The sequence below is a fragment of the Carettochelys insculpta genome, chromosome 3 (assembly GCF_033958435.1).
Source record: "Carettochelys insculpta isolate YL-2023 chromosome 3, ASM3395843v1, whole genome shotgun sequence".
NCBI lineage: Eukaryota > Metazoa > Chordata > Testudines > Carettochelyidae > Carettochelys > Carettochelys insculpta.
The window spans coordinates 112,587,214-112,611,058 of NC_134139.1; the positions used below are offsets into that span (position 1 = coordinate 112,587,214).

A 23,845-nucleotide genomic window follows, 5' to 3' on the forward strand; every position below is an offset into this window, starting at 1 on the left:
ATCGACACTGATCTTCCTTCCTACTTCCTTATCTCCAAATACCATTGTTTTTGTTTTATCGATGTTCATAATCTGTCTGTACCACTTCCCTTCTTCGTTTAAAACCTGCACCATTTTTGCTAGCTTCTCCTCATCTTCCTCAATGATAACTATATCATCCGTGATCCTCAAGTTGTTTATTCTTTTCCCATGCACAGATATCCCTTCTACCTCTTCCTTGATTTTGTCCATCGCTCTCTCCAGATGTGCGATGAAGATACTTGGAGATATTGGATCTCCTTGTCTCGTACCTCTACTTGTTTTAAACCAACTTCCCAACTCCCCACACGTTCTCACCGCTGCTTCTGCATTGTCATTGATATCCTTCAACAACTGTATCAGTCTGCTATCCACTCTGTGTGACTCCAACACCGCCCATATCACTTTCTGATCTACACTGTCAAATGCCTTTTGAAAATCGATGAAGCAAGTGTATATGTTCTTGTGCTTTCGTCAAGCTCTTTTCGCTATCAGTCTTAGTGCCAATATCTGCTGTATGGTACTTCTATCTTTTCTGAACCCCGCTTGCTCGTCTGCTATATGTTCTTCTATCTGTGATCTTAGTCTCTCCATCAGTATCATCATCAGCACCTTGCCTAGAAGACTCATTAGGGAAATCGTTCTGTATCTGTTGCACTCCAATGTACTTCCTTTCTTGGGTATTGTCACTAGCACAGATCTTGTCCATTCCTTAGGTGCCTTCCCTTCTTTCCATGCTATATTACATAGTTGGTGTATTTCCTGAATCATGCTTTCTCCGCCTTATTTGATCATCTCTCCTGTGATCTTGTCATTTCAGGGCTCTTGTTGTTCTTTAGTCGTTTCACTGCTTTTTCTACTTCCTCCTTCAAAATATCAGTCTTGCTCATGATGCTTGTTGGAGATATCTCTTTCAGTTCTCCAACCAGTCTCTTTGAGACACTCAGGTCAAACTGTGCTTTGTATAGATTGGTGCAGTATCTCGTCCATCGCTGCACAGTCTTCTCCCTGTTCATGCGCATGTCTTCGTTCTCATCTTTGATCGCCATCTGCTTCGGTTGCCATTTCCTATTAATATTCCTAATTGTCTTATACACCTAGCTGGTCTTACATTCGCCGTAATACCTCTCTATATCTTCACATTGCTCCTCTAACCATTACTCCTTATTCTTTCTGGCTGCTTTCCGTACCTCATTGCATTTCACCCTATATTGCTGTTCTGCCATCTCAGAAACATCTCTTCTGATCTTCAACGCTCTCTTCTCTTGAACCAACTTCAGTGTCTCCTGGGTAATCCACTTCTTATTGATCTTTTCTTCTTCTGGAACAGTCTACTCAATTGCTTCTTCTATAGCAATGGCTATCCCTGTGACTCTCTTATCTACGTCTTTCTCTGTGGCAATATTCTTAATCTTGTCTTCAAGCGCTGCTCTGTATGCATTCCCTATTTTTTCCTCATGTAGCCTTGCCACATCTCTTCTTTTCTTAAACTGTCTTACATTTTCAATTGAGTTTTATCTTGATGTTTGTGATCACTAGACTGTGGTCTGAGTGTATATCCACTCCTTGGAAAGTTTGGCACTTCTGTACTGATGTTATCCATCTCCTTATCAAAATCATATCTATCATGTTCTTGGACTTCTCGTCATTCGATCACCACATCCATTTCCTACAGTCCTTTTGTTGGAATCTCGTGTTGCAGATCACCATCTCATGCTCTGTAGCAAACTCTAGTAGTTTCTCACCTTGTTCGTTTCTTTCTTCATATCCAAACCTTCCCAGGACTCTCTCCCAACCTTTGTTATCTGTTCCAGCCTTTGCATTCCAATCTCCTCTGATGACCAACACATCTTTATTTGGTATCTCCTCCACCATCTTTATCAAGTCTTTGTAGAATAGCCCAATCTCTTCCTCCATACTGTCCGACGTGGGTGCATACACCTGAATGACTGAGATGTTGAATGGGTTTGCTTCGAATCTCGCTACTATCATTCTTGCACTCACCGGTTTGTATCCTAATAATGCTCTTCTAGCTGTTTTGCTAAGAAGGTATCCAACTCCTGCTTCATGTTTCGTTTAGTTTCCTGACCAAATGACTTTGCAACCACATATCTCTCCTGATGCCGTCCAACGCATCTCTGCCAGTCCAAGTGTATCGCATCAGTATTTCTCCATCTCCTTCGAAACAGCTCTAATTTTCCAGTTGCCCACACTGGTCAGATGTCCCATGTTCCAATGGATAGCATATGTGTTAGCTGTAATTTTCTTTTGGTAGCCAACTTATCGACCCAACCCCAATTGCTCGATTGGTATCGCAGACCTTGTTTATCCAGGTGACGTCCGAGCCAGCATCTTTTACCACTTAATTGTACTGGCATCAGATTTCATTCGTATTGTTGTTTGACGGTCAGCGCATCGACACACATCTGACCAACCCTCCTCCTTCATCCAGGCTTGGGACTGGCATAGAGTTCACAGAGGCTTCATGGTGGAGTTTGCTCTCAGTTATGCCAGTTGAAATCCAGTCACTCCAGAAAAATCAGAGCTATTCGAGACTGACATGATTTTAAGAGTATCTTCAGTTGAACCAATTTTATGCTTAAAGTTTAAACATGTCTAAATCCCTTGCTGAACTGATCCATAATGAACACTTAGGCTGTGTCTACACGACGAGATAAATTTGAATTTAAGGCAGTTAGCTCGATATTACCAGGTGACTGTCTTCACTGTCAATGCCATTAGCTCCATTTTGGGAGCGCTAATCTCGAGATCATGGAATCGCAGTTACCTGAGGGGTTCAGTGTCAAGCTTGAATTCAGAAGTTCGATTAAAGCCCAGTGTGAAAGCACCAGGTCTTTAAATCGAATTTATTACCCTCCAGAGGTGTCCCTTACCTATCCCACAAAGCTACGCATGCTGCACCTGGATCCCAGCTCCCCATTACTAGCCGGAGCTGGGAAATTGACCAGGCTGCTGCACCCAGTGGCAGAGGGCCAGGCACCCTGTGGCCAGGCGGTTCCAGCCACGCAGGGCCAGGCACCCCATGGCCTGGAAGCTCAAGCCACACAGGGCCAGGCACCCTGCCTCCAGGCAGCTGGAGCCACACAGGGCCAGGCACCCACACCCAGGCAGCTCAAGCTGTCAGGAGGGGGGGAGTAAACCTTCACATTTAAGGGACTATGGGGAAGAATGGAAGGCCCTATTAGCCCATCAGATGGAGGGTTTACTGCACTAGTGGGAGCTGAGAAATCTACCAGGGCTGCTGCGCTGTCAGTTTCTCAGGTCACCCAAGCTGTCAGACCCAGGAACGGACAGAAATGCTGCGCCTGGCTCCAGGCTTAGAATGCGTGGCTGAGGGCATTGTGGGAAAGGTTCCCACAATGCACTGCTGCAACAGTTGATGTTTGGGGATTTCAGTGTGGAAGCAATATGTTGAATTTGTTGGGAGCCAGTGAGAAGTGAGAATATTCAAAGTGGAATTTAGAAAAACCAGCATTATAAAATCAATTTTAATAAATTTGAATTTATCTCGTAGTGTAGACATAGTTGCGCTCGGACTTGAAATGTCAGGTGGGAGGACCCAGAGAACAGAAGCTGTCTTAGTCAAGCAATTGTTTTCTGTCATCACTGAAGCAGGCTTGTGGCATTCAAGGGTATCAGGGTAGAGCGCATTACAGTATCCTACTGGAGGCACCTAAGGATGACAGTGGGATGAGACCCATATCAAAAATAAGAGACTGAGGCCAGGGGTCAACAGTATTGCTGGGCCCCTGAGCAATGCATGTGGTGGGAAATGGCTCCACACTCACGGAAGGGGAGGGGCCTAGGACAGAAGGGGTGGGTCAGAGCTTGCTGCCCAGCACTCCAATGGCGATTTAAGGAACAAGCAAAGTCCCCACATCTGGTGCTGCTGCCAGGGCTCTGACCCAACCAGCTTCCAACCATGGGGGGTCAGGGTCTCATCCAGGCCCCAGCCAGGGTTCATAGAATCATAGAATCCTAGGGCTGGAAGGGACCTCAGAAAATCATCTAGTTCAGCTCCCTGCTTCAAGCAGGAGCAACCCCAACTAAGTCATCCCAGCCAGGACCTTGTCAAGCTGGGACTTAAAAACGTCTCGGGATGGATAATCCACGACCTCTCTTGGTAAAACATTCCAGTGCTTCACCACCCTCCTGGTGAAGTAGTTTTTCCTAATATCCAACCTACTGCTCTCCTTCTGTAACTTTAGACCACTGCTCCTTGTTCTGCCATCTTACACCACTGAGAACAGTTTCTCTCCATCCACTTAAGAGCTCCCCTTCAGGAAGTTGAAGGCTGCTATTAAATCACCCCTCAGTCTTCTCTTCTGTAAACTAAACAAGCCCAAATCCCTCACCTCTCCTCATAGGTCTTGTGCTGCAGCCCCTTAATCATTTTTGTTGTCCTCTGCTGAACCTGCTCCAGCACATTCACATCCTTTTTATACTGGGGGGCCCAAAACTGGACACAATATTCCAGATGTGGCCTCCCCAGTGCTGAATAGAGGGAAACAACCACTTCTCTAGATCTGCTCAAAATGCTCCCCTTAATGCACCCTAATATGCCGTTAGCCTTCTTGGCTACAAGGGCACACTGCTTACTCATATCCAGCCTTTAATCCACCATAACCCCTAGGTCCCTTTTCGCTGTACTGCTGCTAAGCCAGTCGGTCCCCAGCCTATAACAATGCTTTGGATTCTTCCATCCCAAGTGCAGGACGCTACACTTCTTCTTGTTGAACCACATCAGATTTCTTTTGGCCCAATCCTCCAATTTATCCAGGTCACTATGAATCTATCTCTATCTTCAAATGTATCTACCTCTCCCTCTAGTTTAGTGTCGGCTGCTAACTTACTGAGGCTGCAGTCCAGTCCATCATCGAGGTAATTAATAAAGATGTTGAACAACATGGGCCCCAGAACCAAGCCTCGTGGCACTCCACTTGAAACTGACTGCCATCCAGATATTGAGCCATTGACCACTATCTGTTTGGGCCCAACCGTCAAGCCAGCTTTCTATCCATCTTATAGTCCATGGATCTAATCCATACTTCCTTAATGTACGGGCAAGAATGTTTTGGGAGACTGTATCAAAAGCTTGAGAGGTCTGATCCATGCAAAGGCCTAATTTGACTTTGCCTTGGTCTGAAACCCCACTTTATAGCCCCGTTTCTTCCTCCTTTTGGCTCCTTCCACCTTTCCCTGTTTTGTTTCCCCCCTATGTTTTTTTCTGTTATGTATTTCTTTATATTTTGTAAACCATATTTTAAAATTAACATGCCCTGCTAATCTTGGCCTGGCTTCCGGGAAGCTAGAGGTTACCACCAACAGCTACAGCAGAAAAGACCACCCCACCCATCTTATCATATGTGATAGGGGATGAGAGTTTCCCATTCAGTGGTGCCATTTCCTGATTGTGGAAATGGGAGCTTACACTACAGTACTGTATTTCCACCACTGAAGTGATGCTGTGTGAGGCTAGCAAAGTTTGCCCGGTGCCTTTATCTGATTCCAAATGGCATCTCACACCTGCCAAGTGGCTTTGCAAACTTCTGCACACAGCACCCAGCACAAATAGATGGCTGAGTCCCTCTCCACTCATGTCGGAGGCTGCTTGTGTGTAACTGTAGTAGCAAGAAAATGGAGAAGATTAGTTTTCACTATGTAGTGTGTAACAGGTTCTTTCTTTTCTTTCTCTGCTTTATTTCAAATTCAGGCAATGGATATTGTAGATCTGTCCAAAGGCATGAGACTAAGGAGGCTGGTACAGTGAAGAGGATTCAGGACTGGGAATTCTAGGGTCTGCTCCTGGCTCTGACAACGACCGTCTGGATGACTTGGGCATGTCACTTCACCTCTCTGCACCTCTGTTGAGCAGGTGGGGCTTCTCAGCTGTGGCAACCAATCCACCTCGGTGAAGGAAAACTCTGATATCAGCTGGAGAACAGACCTGGTCTGCTGGTTTATAAAGAGTTCAGCCAATTCCACATGCTTTATCGGTCTGAACTGCTAACTCTGGCAAGACAAAACAATCCACATGGATAACTTTGAATTGTTATTCCTCCTGTCCATTTTCTTTTCCTCAGTAATGATTGAACATAAGAATAGCTATAATGGAGCAGACCCATGGTCCATCTAGCCCCATATTCTGTTTTCTGGCAGTGGCCAATGCCAGAGCTGTTAGGAGGAGGAACCAACCAGGGCAGTTAGTTAAGAATCCATCTCTTCTCATCCACTCGTAACGTCTGAGAGACAGAGGTTTAAAGACACCCGGGACATGAGGTTTTGTCCCTGACCATATTGGCTAATAGCCATTGATGGTCCTATCCTCAATGAACTTATCTAATTTTTGAACCCTGCAAAACACCTAATAAACCACACCTGTAGCTTGTGTTGTATATGGCAACACATAATTAAAGGATTAAAGCATTATTCTGAACTTACAGGCTTTTGACAGTTTTATGAAAAGCCTTAATAGTTATTTAAATTCCAGTGTGCGTGTGGATGTATACCTTAGTGTTTTTTAAAAAAAACTACTAATTCTACAGGCTTCAAGTTTTAGCTGCCCAACCTGACACATCTAAGGTTTGATTTTTCTAAGGTAATGACTAAGCACAGTTGCCAATGACTTCACTTGTAATTAAACAGCACTTCCAAAAACGAGGACTGTGATGAATCAAACTTCCTTTTTAACGCATGATTATCCAAGCTTCCCAAACTTGTTTTGAAGAGAAGGTTGGATGGTTAAAATTAGTGAAAAGCAATAACCCCCTACTTCACTTTTGCGGATCTATAGAATTGATTGTTGGTTTTCAAAAATTCTTACCCCTTGTTTTTGCAGATCCAATACTTTTGCTAATAGAAGTGGGAACTGGGCATGAACAACTGAGCTGGAGAGCCTGTTAGCTGTTCTACATGGCCAACTTCTCGTTCCCTTAAATTGGTTTCACTGATCTGTGCTGTTATTTAGCTGTAATTTAGCTGTCTTGAGGGTACCAGACTAGAGAGGTTCGACCTGTAGCAATATATTTTGATGGGCCCTATGTGTGACTCCATTTCTTCCCATTATTTCAATCTGTTCCTTCCCCACCCTTCCACCCGCAAGGCCTCCTTTATGCCAGTTAGGAATTGGTCTCCTCTCTTGATGGCTGGCTTGCCTTGAAGGCTGCGTTTGTTCGTGGTTGCATTACAACAGCCTAGAGAGGCTCAAGCTGATAGTAGGGTCCTGTCAGTCTGATGGCTGTCCCACTGACAACAGCTCCAGGCCCTGCGGCTATACAGGGAGTGTGTTGCAGAATCTGGAACTGTACATTCAACTCCTGATTGTCATTCCAGCTTCTTAATCATGAGTCCATCCCCTCTGGGAAGAGTCTTGACAACTGGGTTTCTTCCTGAGCCAGCTCTCTGGCCATCTGGGTTTCTGAAGGTTTGGAGTTTTTATTTTAACGTTAATGTTCTGCTTTTTCTTCTTTATGGCAATTAGATGCCTTGAGATAAATGTTCTATTAGCCTGCATATTACAGTCAAAATTGTATATGAAACTGCACACTTCATACAAATACAGAATAATACTGATTTCTCCCTACCTTTGAGCAAACACTTAACAGCAGAATCTGTAACGAGATCTCATTAAGATTTTTTTTTTTTGTTACAGAATGTGCTACATTACCTTCAACAGTATATGTTTTAGGCCCTGAGCCTGCAAATACTTGTGGATATTGCCATAGAAATCAATAGGGCTCATCACACGAGTAAATTTACTTATGTGCGTAAGTGGACAAGGTTGAGTTTATATTGCACATTCTTAGGGTCAGGGACGGTCTTATTATACCTTTCTGGTGGAGGTCCCCAGTCCTTTGCAAACTAAGGCTATGCAAGTAAAAAAAGAACAGGGTTATGAAGAATTAGAATAAAGCTGAATGTCAATATATTTAAATTATTTATTTATTTACTTGCCAGTTCACAATAGGTCTCTTAGCCATACTATTTATCATGGCTGTGCTATGCTTGTGTATGTGTCTATGCTGAACTGTGACAATTCTTGGCTGCATAGGAAAGGCAAATAAGCATTTCTTCCTTGGAGCACTGGTCCCACAAAGGGTTAAGCACATAAATAATTCCATTTACGTGAGTAGCCCTAGCTAAGGCAAGTGACTACACCTTTGAGTATTGTTGCCTGTGTTCTTCAGTCTCTTCGCTGTATTGGACCTAAGTGTATTGTAACTCCAAAGTGTTGGATAGATATTAAAATAAAAAAAAATCATGTTTGTGGGCACATTCTCTTTATGAAAAAGTAATAGGTATCCATTATGGCTGAGGATTGATACAAGATGTGCAGCTTTTCTTCTCTTACAGGGTCATCCACAAAAATACAGAAGATAGCATGAACTTTATTTCTCCTTTTGTCTCCAATTTCCTATACCCGTGGAGATGTGCCCCACTGCAAAAGCTGAGAACAGGCAGGCTTTACATATTTATTTTGAATGATTACTCCTCTATTGTTTTGTCTTTGGCTGCTGCTTTTGGGCATCCTCAGGTTTTGATGGTCACATCAAAGGAGCTGCTCTGACTTGAGAACTAGTTAATGTGAGCCAGATAATTCATGGATGTATTACCGAGGTCAGTTCCCATGATCGTCAGTGGACAGCAGGCCCTAGGTGTCATAATCCTCATTCCCTTGGTAAAGCACATACCAGCTTTCAAAGGTTTAATGATCCAACAGTGATTTACTGATGGGAATCTTTCTTCTGAGTTTACTAGGCCTTGGAAGAGAACAGGATAACACATAAAGGTCACTTTACCAGCAGTATCAAAAAATGTTTTCCACAACAAATAATTGCTACTCCCAATATCCTATCTGCATGATCACTGTGTACAGCTTATTTAAAAAAAATTAGCAGCACATATATTGGGAAGTATTATAATTTGTTTGGCTTTTTCCATTGTGCCAGATTATAGGGTGTGGGGTATGGGGGGACGGGAATGGTTGCAGTTATTGAAAACACATTTATTTCATAACTGTAAAACAAATGAAAGAAATAATAATGGAGAGACACACACAAGCTTCTGGAACTGCCTGGCATAACTGCAAGCTTATCAATGGCTAGCATTTAAAACTAGCTAGTATTTGGGATTATGGCTAAAACCTTCTAGTGTATTTGGGTTTGCTGTGGTTTTGGCAAATTTCTGGCTTTCATTTTTGCCTGCAATGAGGGTTGCATTTTGGAGCAGCTGCCCAAAAAGGGTAAGGTTAGGGTGAAAATGAGGAAGTGATTTTGACTAACTGAACAATAAAACAGAAGACTCTTTTCATGCTTGCCACTTCCTCTACCAGTGTTGTGCTGTTCCAGAAAAACACCACCAGATCCCACAAACAAAATAAACTCCAGGGTCTTTGTATGAACAAAACATTTAAAAAGTAATAGGGATATGACGGATGGGGAGAAGGGACATTAATTTGTTTTCATGGTTGTCTATATTACAAAGTATTGTGCTGGAGAGCATCATGGAAACTTTAAAACCACTTAAAACTTTCCACACTTAGGCCATATCTACATGGGCAGCCTCTGTCAACAGAGGTCACTGTTGATGGACAAAAATAAAAAATTCCTTTATTTTGTAAAGTTGAACAAAATTGCCTGTGAATTTTAGAGTGATCACATAATCAACTATCCAAACAATGGAAGGGGACAGTTCAGGGCAGAGAAATAATAATTATAGAGGCAGGAAATAACTCCCATGCTCTTTCCCCTATCAAAAAAAATATATATATAGTGCTTGCAACTATTTTGTTTTGAGATTTTTTTTTTCAGAAGTCCTCTGAAATTTGGTAGACACAGAGTTCTGGAGCTAAAGACATAAACTTTGTTTATCTCAGGAAATTTTGTTTGTGTTTTGGTGAGATACAAACTGTTGAAAATTACTACTTCTTCTCTGCTACTTATGTTCTGCAGGAAAACATTGCCAGACTGGTAATATAACCGCTGAGTATGAACAGAAGTTAGGCCCATGCTACGGCTAAAGCTGCAGAAGCATGCACTGAACTGAAAATGCCTGGAACACAGGTAGCTGCAACTGGGCCAGATACAGTTCCTGTTCACTACACTTACCCCACAGCTCTCTCCAGCCCGTAGGATATTACATAAGGGAGAAGTTCCCTTGACTCGCAGGTGTTGAGGAAAGGGAAATGGGCCAAACTCCCCACATTTTCAACACTTGACCTCATACATGGTCCCACTAACACACCCTGCCCCATAGGAGAGCAGTTTTCTCTTGCTTCCAGTTAATGTAATTAGTTGTATAGCTCAAGCCTTACAATGTTATTTTGCACTACTCAGGGGTCAGGTGGATGATGAAAGACTCGGGGAGGCTACAGTTGCACATAAAAATGCCTATTTTTAACCTTGTTTTCCTCTTAGGGGCTACGTCTATACTAGCATTCCTTTTTTGAAAGAGACATGCAAATGAGGGAAATCAAAAATGTAAATGAGGCACAGTTTTATATATCTGGCACCTCATTTGCATATTCTTTCAAAAGAGCTTCTTTTGAAAGACGAAAAGCAGTGGAGACGCAGCTCTTTTGAAAGTAATGCCCATCTTTGAAAGAACCCACCTTCCTTTTTTTTTTTTGTTTTTTTTTTGTTTTTTTTCAGAAGAAGGGTTCTTTCAAATATGGGGTTTACTTTTGAAAGAGACACATCTACACTGCTTTTCTTCTTTCGAAAGAAGCTCTTTCAACAGAATATGCAAATGATATGTCAGATATGTAAATATGCACCTCATTTGCATTTTCAGTTTTCCCTCATTTGCACGTCTCTTTCAAAAGAGAAATGCAAATGTTGACACAGCCAGGATGTTTCATAAGAAACTGTATGTAATTCCTTCTTCCCTCTCAAAAGAGCACTAAAGTTACAATCTTAAGCAGTAAACAAGTAAGGAAGAGACCAATTTAAAAATGACCATACTATCTTAATTCATCCTCCTTGTATTATGGGTTATGGAACAGTCTCTGATTACATGAGCCCATTTTGTTTTTACCACAGGACCTCTGCTTCATGTAATGCACAGAGTGGATATAAAAAAGGACAAAATTAAGGTTGTCCAGGTAATCATAAATCTGGCATTTACAAACATTGTAGTGGCTTTATTTTGCAATCCAAATGGCTTTCCTTTACTGTATTTGAAAATGCAATAGGTATATAGACCCTTTCATCTTTAACTGATTACTATGGACAGAGCCAAAGTCAGCAGACACTAGAAATTATTACTCCCTGCTGGCTATTCAGCAGTGTACATAAAATATGATTGATTTCAGTTAAGTTCGCACTTGGCAAATGTCTATGTCTCATCAGCACAGACAGCATCCTTGTTGGCATTTTCAGCAGAGAGGCCAAACATTACATTGGCATGAAGACTGTGCTGTCTCATCCCCAGATCTGGTCCCTCTAAAGCAGCCTTCACAATGGCATTGTCATGGTATAGCAGAACTTTGTTTGTACCTTTTCTGTTGCATGGATACCACCTGGCTGCCCCCCTGCATTTAAACACTATGAAATTTGCACTTCATGATAGCCCAGAAATCCATACCTGTATTATTTCTGAACTTAGGAAAACTCCAATGCAAGCACTCAGTTTATTTTAAAATATTCTGAACTAATATTTAAAATAAAATTTCATCAAATACAGAAAAGGAGGCATTTCTGATTCAGAATTCTATACTCTTGTCTATGATTTGAAAGGCAGAAAGTGGTGGTGAAGGGACCCAAAACAAAGCACCAGGAGCAAATGAAGCCCATGACTACTTTCATTTTAATATGTGCATGTGACCTGAGGAATATTGTTCATTCTTTAATATTCTGCTGTCAGGTCAAACAAAAAAAATCTGCACAATAGGTGAACTCATTCTCTTTACTCAGTATTCTTTTACTGCTTGGACCAAGGGACAGGCACAGCAAGTTAAGGTGTAGAGGCTATAGGTCAGTTCCTGCTCTGCCTCAGGCTCTGTGGTACATTATGTCTCAATCTCACTATCTGTGAAGTGGGCATCAGAATACTTTCTTCGCCACACAAGAACATTGAGGCTCAATGTTGGTTAAGCGCTTTTAGCTCACGCGAGGTTAAATATGGTATAGAAGTTATTATCTTCTTGTTTGGAGATAAAATCCTATAGACCGCAAACTCAGGTCAGTGATTACTAATCCAGGAACTGTTGAAAAATGGGAAATTGGAAGTAGTGCAAATCAACACACTATTAACTTTAAGATCTCTTGGGTTTAGTACCTGGCCACTCATTCCAGATAAAATGCTAAGGATGTGGTACTAATGAAAGAGACCTTTGCAACCCACACCTGTTTCTTGTTGATTGAGTGCAGGAACCGTTTCATACTGCAGACTTTTTTGTCAACCTACACTGAGCCAGTTTACAATCCTGAAAATAACACTGTTTCAGTGGTAGGCTGATTTTACACCCCATTCCCATTTCAAGCACACTGTATAAACAGATATACTTTTAGAACAAGCAAAGAGGTCAAAACACTAACTTATGGATGCTAGTTATCAAAGTAGACACTGAACTTCAAGTCCATTTAGGCTTTCCAAATTCCCAAAGGCAAGCAAAAACCAACTGCAACAAATTGTCTATAAAACGCAGTCAAAAGGACTTCGTTTAATTAGTGATATGTAAAGACTTTTGCATAGAAAAAGGTTAACAAACTAATGCACAAAAAGCAACTAGGTACAGTATTTTTAAAACAAATATTTTAAAGTATATTTTGCATAATGTTTAACATTCTCCATGTTTATTGCTTTCTCCACACAGCAGAGAAATCAAGTGCATAATACATGCTGTGTTTTATTTTCCTCATAAAAATCTCTAATTCTTGAGTCAATGTATTAAAATATTAGGCTATTTTAAGTCACTCAAATACAAAAAAAGCAAAATCTTTAATACAGCACTTGTTGTCTGGGTACTGACAAAATAATTTATTGATGTGCCCTTGTATACTGTACATTCATTTTCATTTGGAATCAAACCCTCATTTACCGTGTTGGTATGTGAAAGCCAATTGAAAAAGAGCTCCCCCACTATGACTTCCGTTCAGACCCAGAGAAATTGTTACCCCCAGAATGTGATAGTGAGAAGAGGAGAGATCTTGTACAGAACCAAGAGGCTGCTAAAAATAAAATGTCCAAATGCAACTAAAGTTAATCTGAACGCTTTACAACATTGAGTCTCTGGTATTGGCATGGAATCAACTGTCCTGATATGCATTTTTTTTAGTAGGCAGCTACTTCTGTGTGCACTATAAATTCATTGCTCGTACAGAGTCAAGCAAGCACCATAGTCTAAGCTGTTAAATAAAAAGTGCCTCCAGGCTCACAGACAGTGCTGAAATGTTCATCAATCCAAGCACTGATAGATAAGATAATTGCTTTTAACAGTGCTATGCTAGATGTCACCATTTGGCAAGTCTGTACAAAGAAAGTCAGCTAGTTAAGATAAAACTAGGCCTGTCAAGCTGAACATTCTTTCTCGGCAATCCTGTTGGTTTAGAGTTCACTCTTTACTGGAAATATATCAAAATGTCTGTGGCTTAATGCAGGATCCACCCCCTTCCTGCTCCCCCCAATCTCTTTTCTTCCATACTTGTTCAGTGTTAGCTGCTTTAGAAGAGCTTACACATATGCCAGGCACTTACGAAAAAAATTTTTGTCCATTCTTAGGAGAAATTTAGAGGTCCTACCCCTCTCTCTTGCCACCAAGTAGTAAAGCATGGTTGGAGAATTATTTATTTTACAGTTTACATATTTTCCAATAAACTTCTCAATGGTCATACGGGATATGATGTTTCTGATAGCCACAGTTGCTCATCAAGGTGCCTTAAGCAAAACAAAGAAAAAAAATATACCCAATACCGCTATATGTTCTCTCTGAAGTCTGACACTAGAATAGCTTCACTCTTCCTGGATTTGCTTGCAGGCATCTATAAGGCTCTTTGCGTGGATGCAGACCTTCAATTTGACTGATGAGGAAGGACATTGAGTTACTAACTGCATGAAGTCCAAAGGCTTGTATGTGAGAGTGGAGGGAAGCCTTAAAAAGCTCCAACTTCAGTCCCCCAAGGCCGGTAGGGTTTACCATTTCCACCACTGCTAATTTGCTGAGGACTGGAAGCAGCCGATACAGATAATGGTGGACTGATTGCTGCTGCAGCTGCCACTGCTGCTGCTGCACTAGGTGGAAGCATTGGGAATGCTCCAGCAAAAGAGAGAGGGAAGCTCTGAGCAGCAGCAGCAGCAGCAGCAGCATGTACAGTGGCAGAGAGCGAGAGAAGAGAGGTAGACAGAGGTGGGACACAGGGAGCAATGCTGCCAGCAGAGGGCACTCTGAGCGCAGAGTCAGCGTGGGCAAAGGTAGCTGTGAGAAGAGCAGAGCCATGGGGAGGCACTTCCGATGCTGTTGAATGTCTACATGGAGTGGTGTCAGGGGAATGGAGTCCATTCTGCTGCAGGAAAGTGGCGGGGAGATGGTGAAATGCTGTTGTCCAGTGGTGAGGATGCAGGGGATGATGGTGGTGAGCCATGGAAGAGGTCATTGCAGCAGCTTCTCTTTGAGACGCACAAGAGCTGAGATGAGACACAAGTCTAACTCTTAGTGGATCGGATGTGTCCAGACCCTCCACTGAACTCAGGTACCTTGCGACTTCAGTTAAGCATTCTCGGAATCCAATGCTCATGAAATCCATGGCCAATGCATGAGCATCAAAATAACCTGAAAGGAAAGGTAAAAGATGCACTGAGTTCCCGATGATCTCCTACCCTGTCTCAACTAACAGTCAGCAAGCAAGACCCTGGCTAAATACTGGTACCTGCTCTCTCTGGCTTGAGATTTGGTGGGAGGAAAATTTGCTTTGTAAATTATATGTGTGATTATCTCTGGTAATTTAATATGCTGCAGTTGTTCTTGCATCCAAATGTTACAATGGCGAAAAATTAAGACCATCAGTGTTTGAGGCTCTTCAAAAAGCTTTATGATGCCTCTCATCTTGTATTGTGGGAAAGTGAAATTCCACAGCAAGCTTTTCCATGGTAACATTGACCCAGTCTCTCTGTGCGTGTGTCTCATGCACAGACGCACAAAGGAATGAGTCGAAGATTAAAGGGCCTGGATATAATATCCTGCCCTTTCTCCCCTACACTGGCATTTAGAAAATAGTTCTTAAAAATCTACCACTTGGCAGTTTGGAGGCCGTCTTTATGAACACTGTTAAGTAAATTTATGAAGGATTCATGACATGCTGTGTTATTTAACAGCAAACTAAAAACATCTTGTTATTGCCTCTTCATAAAACGGTTTTCAACAACAACAAAAAATATGCATTACATAAAAATGTTATAATCAGTTAAAGACATACTATGTAGGAGCTATGGTCATCTGACTTCTGAGGCAATGACAAGGCCCTCTTAACAATAGCCAAATCTATAGCACATGGACAGGAAGGACAGAAATGGTACTAAATACAGAGGGAATGACATTGTCCTTCCCAAAGAGTGTATCTTCAAACTCTATTCATAAGCTGCAGCATTTTGTTTGAGGAAACTCTTGCCCTTCAAATTCAAGAAGTATTCTATAGTGGGAAATAAAGCCCTATGGGAATAATACCTACCCAGCATTATATCAGCACGCTATCCCTGCTCTCAGTCACTTTCACTTTAATGTGGAGTAGGGTTTTTTGTTGATTCACCAATGAAATCATACCCTTCATGGTACAGTAAAAGACCCTGAGGGCTGCAGCTTTAAATAGTCTTGATTTGAATTAACGTGGGCTTTTATTATGAAGTTACCTCAGACCCCTTTCCTGTCTACACATAGCCCCACCCTCACCTCAGTAGTTGGCTTTCCTGAGGCTGTAGGCTAAAACCCACGAGAGGCTCACTCAGGCTCATAACCCACCCACAGAAAATGCAGAGGCTAAATCATTCAAGTCCTCCAATGCCTTCCCACAATTCCCTGTGTGCTCAGAAGACCATACAAGTTCTCCCACAGGTCACAAGGCAAAACTCAGAGCAGCTCAGGTTATGGAAAACCACATACAGGCTGTGTCACCAGAAGTCCTAATGACACACATCATGCTGTGCAACATCAGTGTTGACATTAACTTAGAAAGGGCATTGTAGCATGGTTGCCTGGGATGCATGACGACATGCCCAAAATTATGTTAAGGTTGAACTGAGTTATAAATAAAACAAAGCAGCAGAAATGTAGTACTTTAAAGACTAATAAAAATGATTTTTCAGTGATGAGCTTTCATGGGACAGACCCACTTCCTCAGTTATAAGTAGTTGGAAATTGTCATTTCCTTTTTCTTACTTTCCAGCTCCAACATCACAGCCGTACTGGTTAATGAGGAATAACGGAACAGGCTGCCATGTGTTACTGCCTGCATAAAAGTGTGAGTCTACAGATGCATTATCTGTCCGTCGTCTGATACCCAGAAGTACATATAACAAGATTAGATTTTGGTCTGGTGAAAGAGACTGGCTAATCTTGCATTTAAAAGAAAATACATAAACAATAACAAAAGTTCCTCTGGATCCACTTCCTTTGGTATAGCTGCTGTATAATGAATTTTAACATTGGTTTTGTACTGTACCATTGTTGCCACAAACCTCCTGTTTATGTTTGGATATTTGTATATTTGTTTTGTCTCCCTGTGCAGATTTCAGCGCTCTTTGGAAACCCCAAACAAATCTCTGACTGGGCTGCCTGTGAATGAAGCCTTTACTCCCACAGTGTTATGAAAGCAAACACAAGCCCAGGGTCAAGTGCTTCTTTTGTCCCAGCCGTTCTTTCCCACGAGTTCAATCCTGACATTAGCATTGATTTCCAGCCTTTTAATCTGGAATTTGCCTATCGTGGCTTACAAAGGACCCTTTGCCAAGATTTTGCCAAATATTAGGGATAAAAAAGAAAATACATATCAATCCCTTACCTTTCCCTCCTGTTGCCTGGAGCATCTTCAAATGGTCCACAGTCATTTGCAGTATTTCAGCTTTTTCTAATTTTGCAGACCCCTTTGAGATAAGAGGCTCACATAAATAGAGGCTTACAAGTACTGTAAGCTTTAATTTGATATACCTGCTAGTAGTTCAGTCTTATGGTTTCAATTTTCCCTATCAGAGCATTCTCAGCTCAATGCTTTTACTGTGCAGCTGCCTCCCAGATTTGACTTAAAGACAAGTATCATAATCATATCACATCAAACAGTGTACCCATGTCTAACACATGAATAAAGAAGCAGTGATAACACAAAAAGAAACAGTTTAAGGGGTTCAGACCTATGTAAGCAACAGAAGGGATCATTACTAAGGATCCGTAAAAAATAGAGTTGTTGATAGCATATAACAGGTAGTGTTTTATCTTATGAAGGGTAAAGCCTAATGCATCTGTGGACTCGAAGTGGGTGTAGCCATCTCAGATATTACATTGTTTTACAATGGATTAAGTAGGTGGCTCTTCAGAAATTTGTTCCCACAAAAGCATAGAAAGTAACAAATGGTAAGCAGTGTGCAATTATTGATGGAAGCTTATCACAACATTGTTTTCTGCTTTTACCAGTAGGTGTCACTGTGTATGCAAACCAAAGAGAATCCAGGAATTAAGAGATTTTTTTAACATTTAAATTTAATTTTTTTTAAAAAGATGACCCAACAATTTTTGATCTGTTGCTTGGATGTTAAACATTCTATTCTCATCCTTTATCAAAACATGGCCATTTCTGTGTATACAGCTAAATTAATCAAAGTCTTTTCATGTTAATAAGAGGCCTTACTTATGGGACGAGGAAAGACCAATTTTTGTTAACAGAGAGCACAAGAGGCTCTTATGGGCATAGCAAATTATGTTGGTGATGCTGGTTTATAACCTTGGAAAATATACATTTGAAGCCTTAAAATGCCAAAATAATCTTGTTTGTAGATTAAATTTATGAGTATTCTTCTGGCTGTTAGCTTACAAAACTTGAAGATGTCCAAAGAGCTACACCCTCCTTTAAATATCATGGGCCAGATCCTTAACTGGCATAAATCAGGAGAGCTGCAACGGAGCTATGTTTATTTATGATACTGGAAAATCTGGCCCCATGAATGAGGCAGTTCTTCCCTCAATTACATCTATGCACCCTTACTGACTTCAATATGTACAAAAACCCACTGAAGCTACATGGGGAAAAAGAAGTCAGAATGTATTTTTTTGCAATTAATTTTTTTGGCATATAAACCTCTACAACTGAATCTCCCAAGAACAGAGATTTTTATTTTATTTTCTTCTATTAAACTAAAGCTAATAATCCTTTACAAGCATAGTAGTTTTAGTGACCCGACTGTGAAAGAGCAAACAAAACACTGTTATTTTTTGGCTTATACCATGCAAAAAATACTTTAAGAATTCACTATATGCTACTTTTACCCACTTTTTAAATTCAGGTGCTCAACATCTTAGTATACCAAACTTTGGTGCATTTGTGACTACTGGTTGTTAGAATTTTATATGAAAGTATAGCCTGCACTTTTCTCAGTCTTAATCTTTTCCGTAGACATAATACAAGCCATCTCAGTGAGAGTGACTAATAACTCAAAACTGCACTTTCCAAGGGCTTTGTAGGTCTTGTTTTATAATGTTTGTGGGTTCCAAGAAGTAAACAATAAAATAGGACAAACAACTGTTGTCTCTTGCCTGTTTTGCCTAGCTAAAAATGCCAAGTTGCCAGAGCCTATGAAATGGCACCATTCTGACTCCGAGCTATTAAATGTATACTGCAGGTCGCACAAGGGCTCGCTTTTGTTTATTTTAGAACTAGAATAAAATCTATGCCTGGTTGTGGCTATACACTCTCAAATCCCACAGAAATCAATGAGAGAATATAACATAAGAATATACTGATGCTGCACAAAATTATCAAAAAAAGTAAGTTGTTCTTAGCTAGAAAGTTCGATATAGACAAAAACCTAGGGACCTCATCCACAGCCCACTGAAGTCAAAGAGAGCTTTTTAATTTAAGAGTTCCCCATTCAAAGCTTTTCAAAATTCCCTTGACTTCATTTGGAGCAGCAAAAATATGCCTACAATCTAGTGTGTAACTACTAACTAGACTAGGCAATCCGTTTACTTTTTAGAAAACAGGCTTGAGTTCCCTTTTCTGAATTTTGTTGACAAGAAAGCTATCTGAAGAGGTGGGGAAGTGGGATTTTGCTGGATGATTTAGACAGCAGGGAACTGGAACAGTTTTTTTAAGTCTATGGAATAAAGCACATTTTTAACAAAACCACTACTGGAATTCATCGAAAGAACAGAGACAAAATGAATGCTGTTACCCTTAAGGGAAAAAACAAACCAAAGAATGGAAATGGTTTTCAATTTTATGATGGATTATGTTTTTTAATAGTTTTGCCACAACAAAGCATTTTATTGAAATGCCTGCTTTGAGCCAGATCAGGATACATACAATTTTATTTTAATGAGCTTTGTAAGAAAACCAACATTGCCAGTTGAGATACAGGTATGAATAAATAAATAAATAAAAGCTTACTTGTTTTTCAAAAGCAGTTGGCACAAGCCGCCTCAACTCAGATAAACTGTTATTTATACGATCACGACGCCTTTTCTCTATAATCTATCCCCCCCAAAACAAAACAAAAACAAGTTTATAAAACCGTGAAGGACAAGAAAAAAAAATATCACAGGACAGATACAGATATTACATTAGAAATGTAAAACATTGCATACCCCTCTTCTTTTCTTTCTGGCCATAATCTGAGATATCGTTGTTGGGGAATTTGATCGAATCACAGAACCACTGCCTTTCCTGTGAAATAGTAAAGGTATGTCAGGTGTTGCATAACATAACATTGTTTCCTTTTAGCTACCTCTGGTTGCTCCTTTACATATTTACAGCTATGTCTCTGTTGTTAGATATGTTTGAAAGAGGTGCTTTGTACCACCACATAGTTAATCCTTCCTTTTTACAGAGGTTTTGCTTTAACCTACCCTGTTTGAATTGGATGGCAGAGAACTTTGTTAGAAATATCCCTTCCAAAGATACATCATGGTAGCAGCTCAGAAGATTTGGCTTCCGCCATGACAAATGCATGTACATAATATTCAGTCTAATAAAATGCAATAAAGAAAACGTGATGAATTCATACACTTGGATAACACTTGTGAAGAAAGCTGCTTTAATATACAAGGCGTAACCACAGACGGTGTCTCTGTCTAGGTTCCCACTTTCAGGACTATCATGGCAGTACCCAATTGCCACCCATGTAAGTAGAAATATGTCCTAATTCTATTGCTTTATACATCTCTAGGGGGACAAAAAAAGTTTTAAAAGTTTGTTTTTAAATCTACCACCACCAAGTGTTATATATTTTATTTTGTCACCACGGAACAGAAAACAAGTATCTTTCAAATATATACACAGAGAGATTTCTTCCCCCGCATATTTGCAGACACAAATGGACTCTGGGACCTGCTTCTCAGAAATGGCATTGTCCTTCAACTTTTAAATTCAGCCCAGTCGCTGCAAACTTTCAAATCTAGCCCTGTATTTGCAAACTTGGGGAAACTTCATCCTCATCTCATCCAGTGGGAGAGAGAGCTTGCAGTATTTGCTCACTGACAGGAATAATATCTTACTTTTCAGAAATAGTTTCTTATAAACTGTGAGATATTTGAGAGTACTTAGATTAATTTTCAGGATATATATTTTGCTATATTTTCAATCCAACCCTTACAAGTGATCATAACTAACTAAAGCAGGGCATTTTTATTTGCACTCCAAAAAGATTCCAAATTTTGAATCTCATAGGTGATACACAGCTGTAGATAAATCATGTGAACATTTGTGAAAGTAGATTAAATTATAACTTGCCCTGCATGAACAGGAAAATTCCCATTAGAACTTGGTTAGTCTTCCCCACTCCCTTTTTTTTCCTCCTCCTCCACCTAAATGAGCACAGTATGTCTATGTCCACGTTTGCTGTTGGGAATACATGGTTTCATGACTCCACATGTACCGAACATTCAGCTATTAAAAAAATAAATCCTGAACCAGATTGTTACAACAGATACCGCTATCTAAACCAGATTGAAAGTGTCTCATTTCTCAAAACATGCAACAGCAAGAGACCAAACACTGAGTTGATTTAATTGCTATCAGTCAGAATGTGCCCTTTTATCATCTCGTTTTTTTAGATGGTGAACTGCTGAAGTGTTAATGATTAGACTAGTCGTGAAAAGAACCTACTGCACTTTACTGTCAGCTTGAAGCCTACCTCCACCCGCCCTTTTATGCTCCCCTAGGGATGTTTGGAGAGTTTGGGCTCCTCAGGAAAGTTGCCCTCAAACCAAACAGGACCGCAAGAGTGGGTTTGAAGTCATACATCTGCTACAATTCCCACCTGCTCAACCCAACCCCTGCTGCCCCCCCACAGATCAGGGGTTGGCGCCACGTTCCCAGATGCACCGCGCCGGAACATTCGCCACCCCACCCCCAGCAAACAGCGTCCCCCAGACAAGCCCCGAGCGGTGCGATGCTGGAACTACTAACTCACCGCCCCGCGCACGCAACACCACCTGCCCGGACACAGGCCACCGTGCGCCCCCCGCCCCCAAGCGGGGGCAGCACAGAACTCCCGGGCGCTGCGCTAGGGGAGAGGGCAACCCGGGCCGGGCGCTGTAAGCCCCTCAGAGCCCGGGGTGCAGCAGCCAGCGCCCCCAGCGCCTTACCCCGAGTAATTGTTCTCGCTCCCAACGTCGATGGTCTCGTCCATATCACTCTCGGAGGTCGTCTCCTCACACGGCCGCTTCATGGAGGCGGCAGGCGAGGCCCAGCCCGGCCCCTGCCGCGGACGCGGAGCGAGACCCCCACCCGCCGAGCTCACCGCCGCGCCCGCGCCCGCGCCCGCACCCCCACCACTTCTGGGTCGCTTTCCCACGCCGCCGCTCCGTCTCAAGCGCCCGGCCCCCGCCCACCGCCCCCAGCCACGCCCCTCCGGGCCGGCGATGCCGCCCATTGGAAGAGAAGCGGTGAGGGACAGCCTGGCCCGCCCCCCGCGCGGGGTGGGCCGGGGCTGGAGGGGGGCGAAGGGGAGGGTGGCGGAGCGTGGGAAAGCGCGGGGCTGCCCAGCCGGGGGGCGCCGACGCACGTGCCAGCTAAGGGTCAGCTGCGCTGCCGCTGCCCGCGCGCTGCTCGGTCTCGCCAGCCAGGGCCGCTGCCCGCCGGCTCTGGCCCCTCCTGCGGTGCAGGTGAGAGCTCGCTGGGAGGCGCCGCTTGGGCCCGGCTGGCCGCTTGCTCGGGGCCCAGCTGGCCGCTTGCTCGGGGCCCAGCTCCCTAGGGGCGAGAAGGGGAATCAGATCCCCTCCCCCTACACACACACACACACAGGGGTGTTCCCATTGCGATGCACGTGCTGCGGACTCAGCTCCCCCGTCTCTGCTGCAGAATCGCCACGGGCGAGGGTTGGACAGGCGGCTCCTTCCTGACCCCAGCTGACTCTGCCGCCTTTGGGCTGCTGTGGTACGAAGAGTGTATTGTGGGGGAGCTGGGGCCTGGTTTGGGGATTATTTGGTCTCTGGGGAGCCTGTTGTCTGGGCTGGGCCTCCCGGGCCCTTCTCTTCCTGGACGCGGTGGGGGTGCGTTGAGGTGACTAGCACAGAAGCTGCTTCTTGACCAGTGTGTCTGGCGGGCGTGTGCCATTTGTCAGGGAGGAGGAGGCCAAGCTGAAAGGAGCGAGGGTGGGAAAGGACGGGGGGCTGCAAGCAGGGGAGACACGCGACTGAAGAGATTTCTTACAACATCTCGGGGGGGGGATCTGATTTTCATAGCCCCCCCCCCGCGTGTTTTAAACGCTGCGTGACTCATCCTCTCCCCTCCCCCAACTTGTTTTCGTGAGCTCATTGTTTTCAGGCATGGCTTCCCCTCCTTTTCTCTCCAGGAGGCGGATCGGGCCCAAAGGGGGAAGCCCTCAGCCTGCCGCGGCTTGCGCCGCTGCCGGCCGGATCGCTTGGGTGTCCCTTTTGCGGTGGACCGTGAAGGCATCGGGGCACCGGAGCTGCCGCTTTGGGTTGGATACACCGACTCTGAGAAGTGAAAGTGCTTCACCCCGAGCGAGCCGAGCCTGGCAGACCCGGGGGGGGCAGAGGGGGGCGAGGAGGGGGAGAGAGCCGGGGCCGGGGGAGCCGAAGGGGGCAGAGGAAAGCGATGGAGGTGGGGAGAGAGGCGGCTGAAGCTCAGTGGCATTGAGCTGTCACAGGCTCCCCGTGCGGGCGGACACCTGAAACGGGCGGGGCGTGCGGCGGCAGAGCCGGCTCCCTTGCATTGCAACACCTCCCCGCCGGCGCTGGGGCGTCGCCCGCTCTGGGCTCCCCAGGGAGCCGGGCAGCCAGTCCCTGGGCGGAGCGGTGTGGCCGGGCGGGAGGCCGCGGCCAGGGCACAACGCGGGCGCTGGCGAGTTTCGATCTCGCTGTCCGAGGAGGCTGGAGGAATTCTCCCGGCCGGGCTAGAGGGGTGAGCTGGCGCGGAGTGAAACAGACCCCCCGGCCGGTCGCTAGCCTCCGAGGAGGCGGCGGGGCGGGCGGCAGCGCCAGCCGGGGCGGATGTTTGCCTCCGGACACTGGGTTTGTTGTCGAGCGGTCCGAGACGCCCCACGGAGTGAGGTCTCCGGCTCGTCCTTTCCCTTGCCCCGAAGGGGTTGGGAAAAGCCCCGCGGAGAGCCTAGAAACTGCTGGCGTCGCTCCCGCTCGCCGAGCGCC

General features: G+C 43.6%; 1 protein-coding gene across 2 annotated transcripts; it reads right to left on the minus strand.

Annotated features, from left to right (window-relative positions):
* Positions 1 to 11,392: 11,392 nt before the first annotated feature.
* On the minus strand, positions 11,393 to 21,980 carry HEY2 (hes related family bHLH transcription factor with YRPW motif 2). Of its 2 annotated transcripts, none has more exons than XM_074988784.1 (5): positions 21,821 to 21,980; positions 19,820 to 19,898; positions 19,623 to 19,706; positions 17,028 to 17,109; positions 11,393 to 14,806 (listed from the first exon to the last, which is right to left on the minus strand). In XM_074988784.1, exons 1-5 carry the CDS (start codon positions 21,901 to 21,903, stop codon positions 14,130 to 14,132), a joined length of 1,005 nt encoding a protein of 334 aa, XP_074844885.1. In that variant the 5' UTR covers positions 21,904 to 21,980; the 3' UTR covers positions 11,393 to 14,129. The 2 variants fall into 2 exon arrangements, with proteins under 2 accessions (XP_074844885.1, XP_074844886.1); XM_074988785.1 differs by lacking the exon at positions 21,821 to 21,980 and adding an exon at positions 20,081 to 20,357 and having other exon boundaries at positions 11,394 to 14,806.
* Positions 21,981 to 23,845: the final 1,865 nt, after the last annotated feature.

Excerpts from the sequence above, each read along its gene's own strand:
- HEY2 (XM_074988784.1), bottom strand. The coding sequence starts at position 21,903 with ATGAAGCGGCCGTGTGAGGAGACGACCTCCGAGAGTGATATGGACGAG. Across the intron at positions 17,110-19,622 it reads CAACTGCTTTTGAAAAACAA|GGGTCTGCAAAATTAGAAAA; the intron begins GTAAGCTTTTAT and ends CTTATCTCAAAG. Across the intron at positions 14,807-17,027 it reads CCAGGCAACAGGAGGGAAAG|GTTATTTTGATGCTCATGCA; the intron begins GTAAGGGATTGA and ends CTTTCCTTTCAG.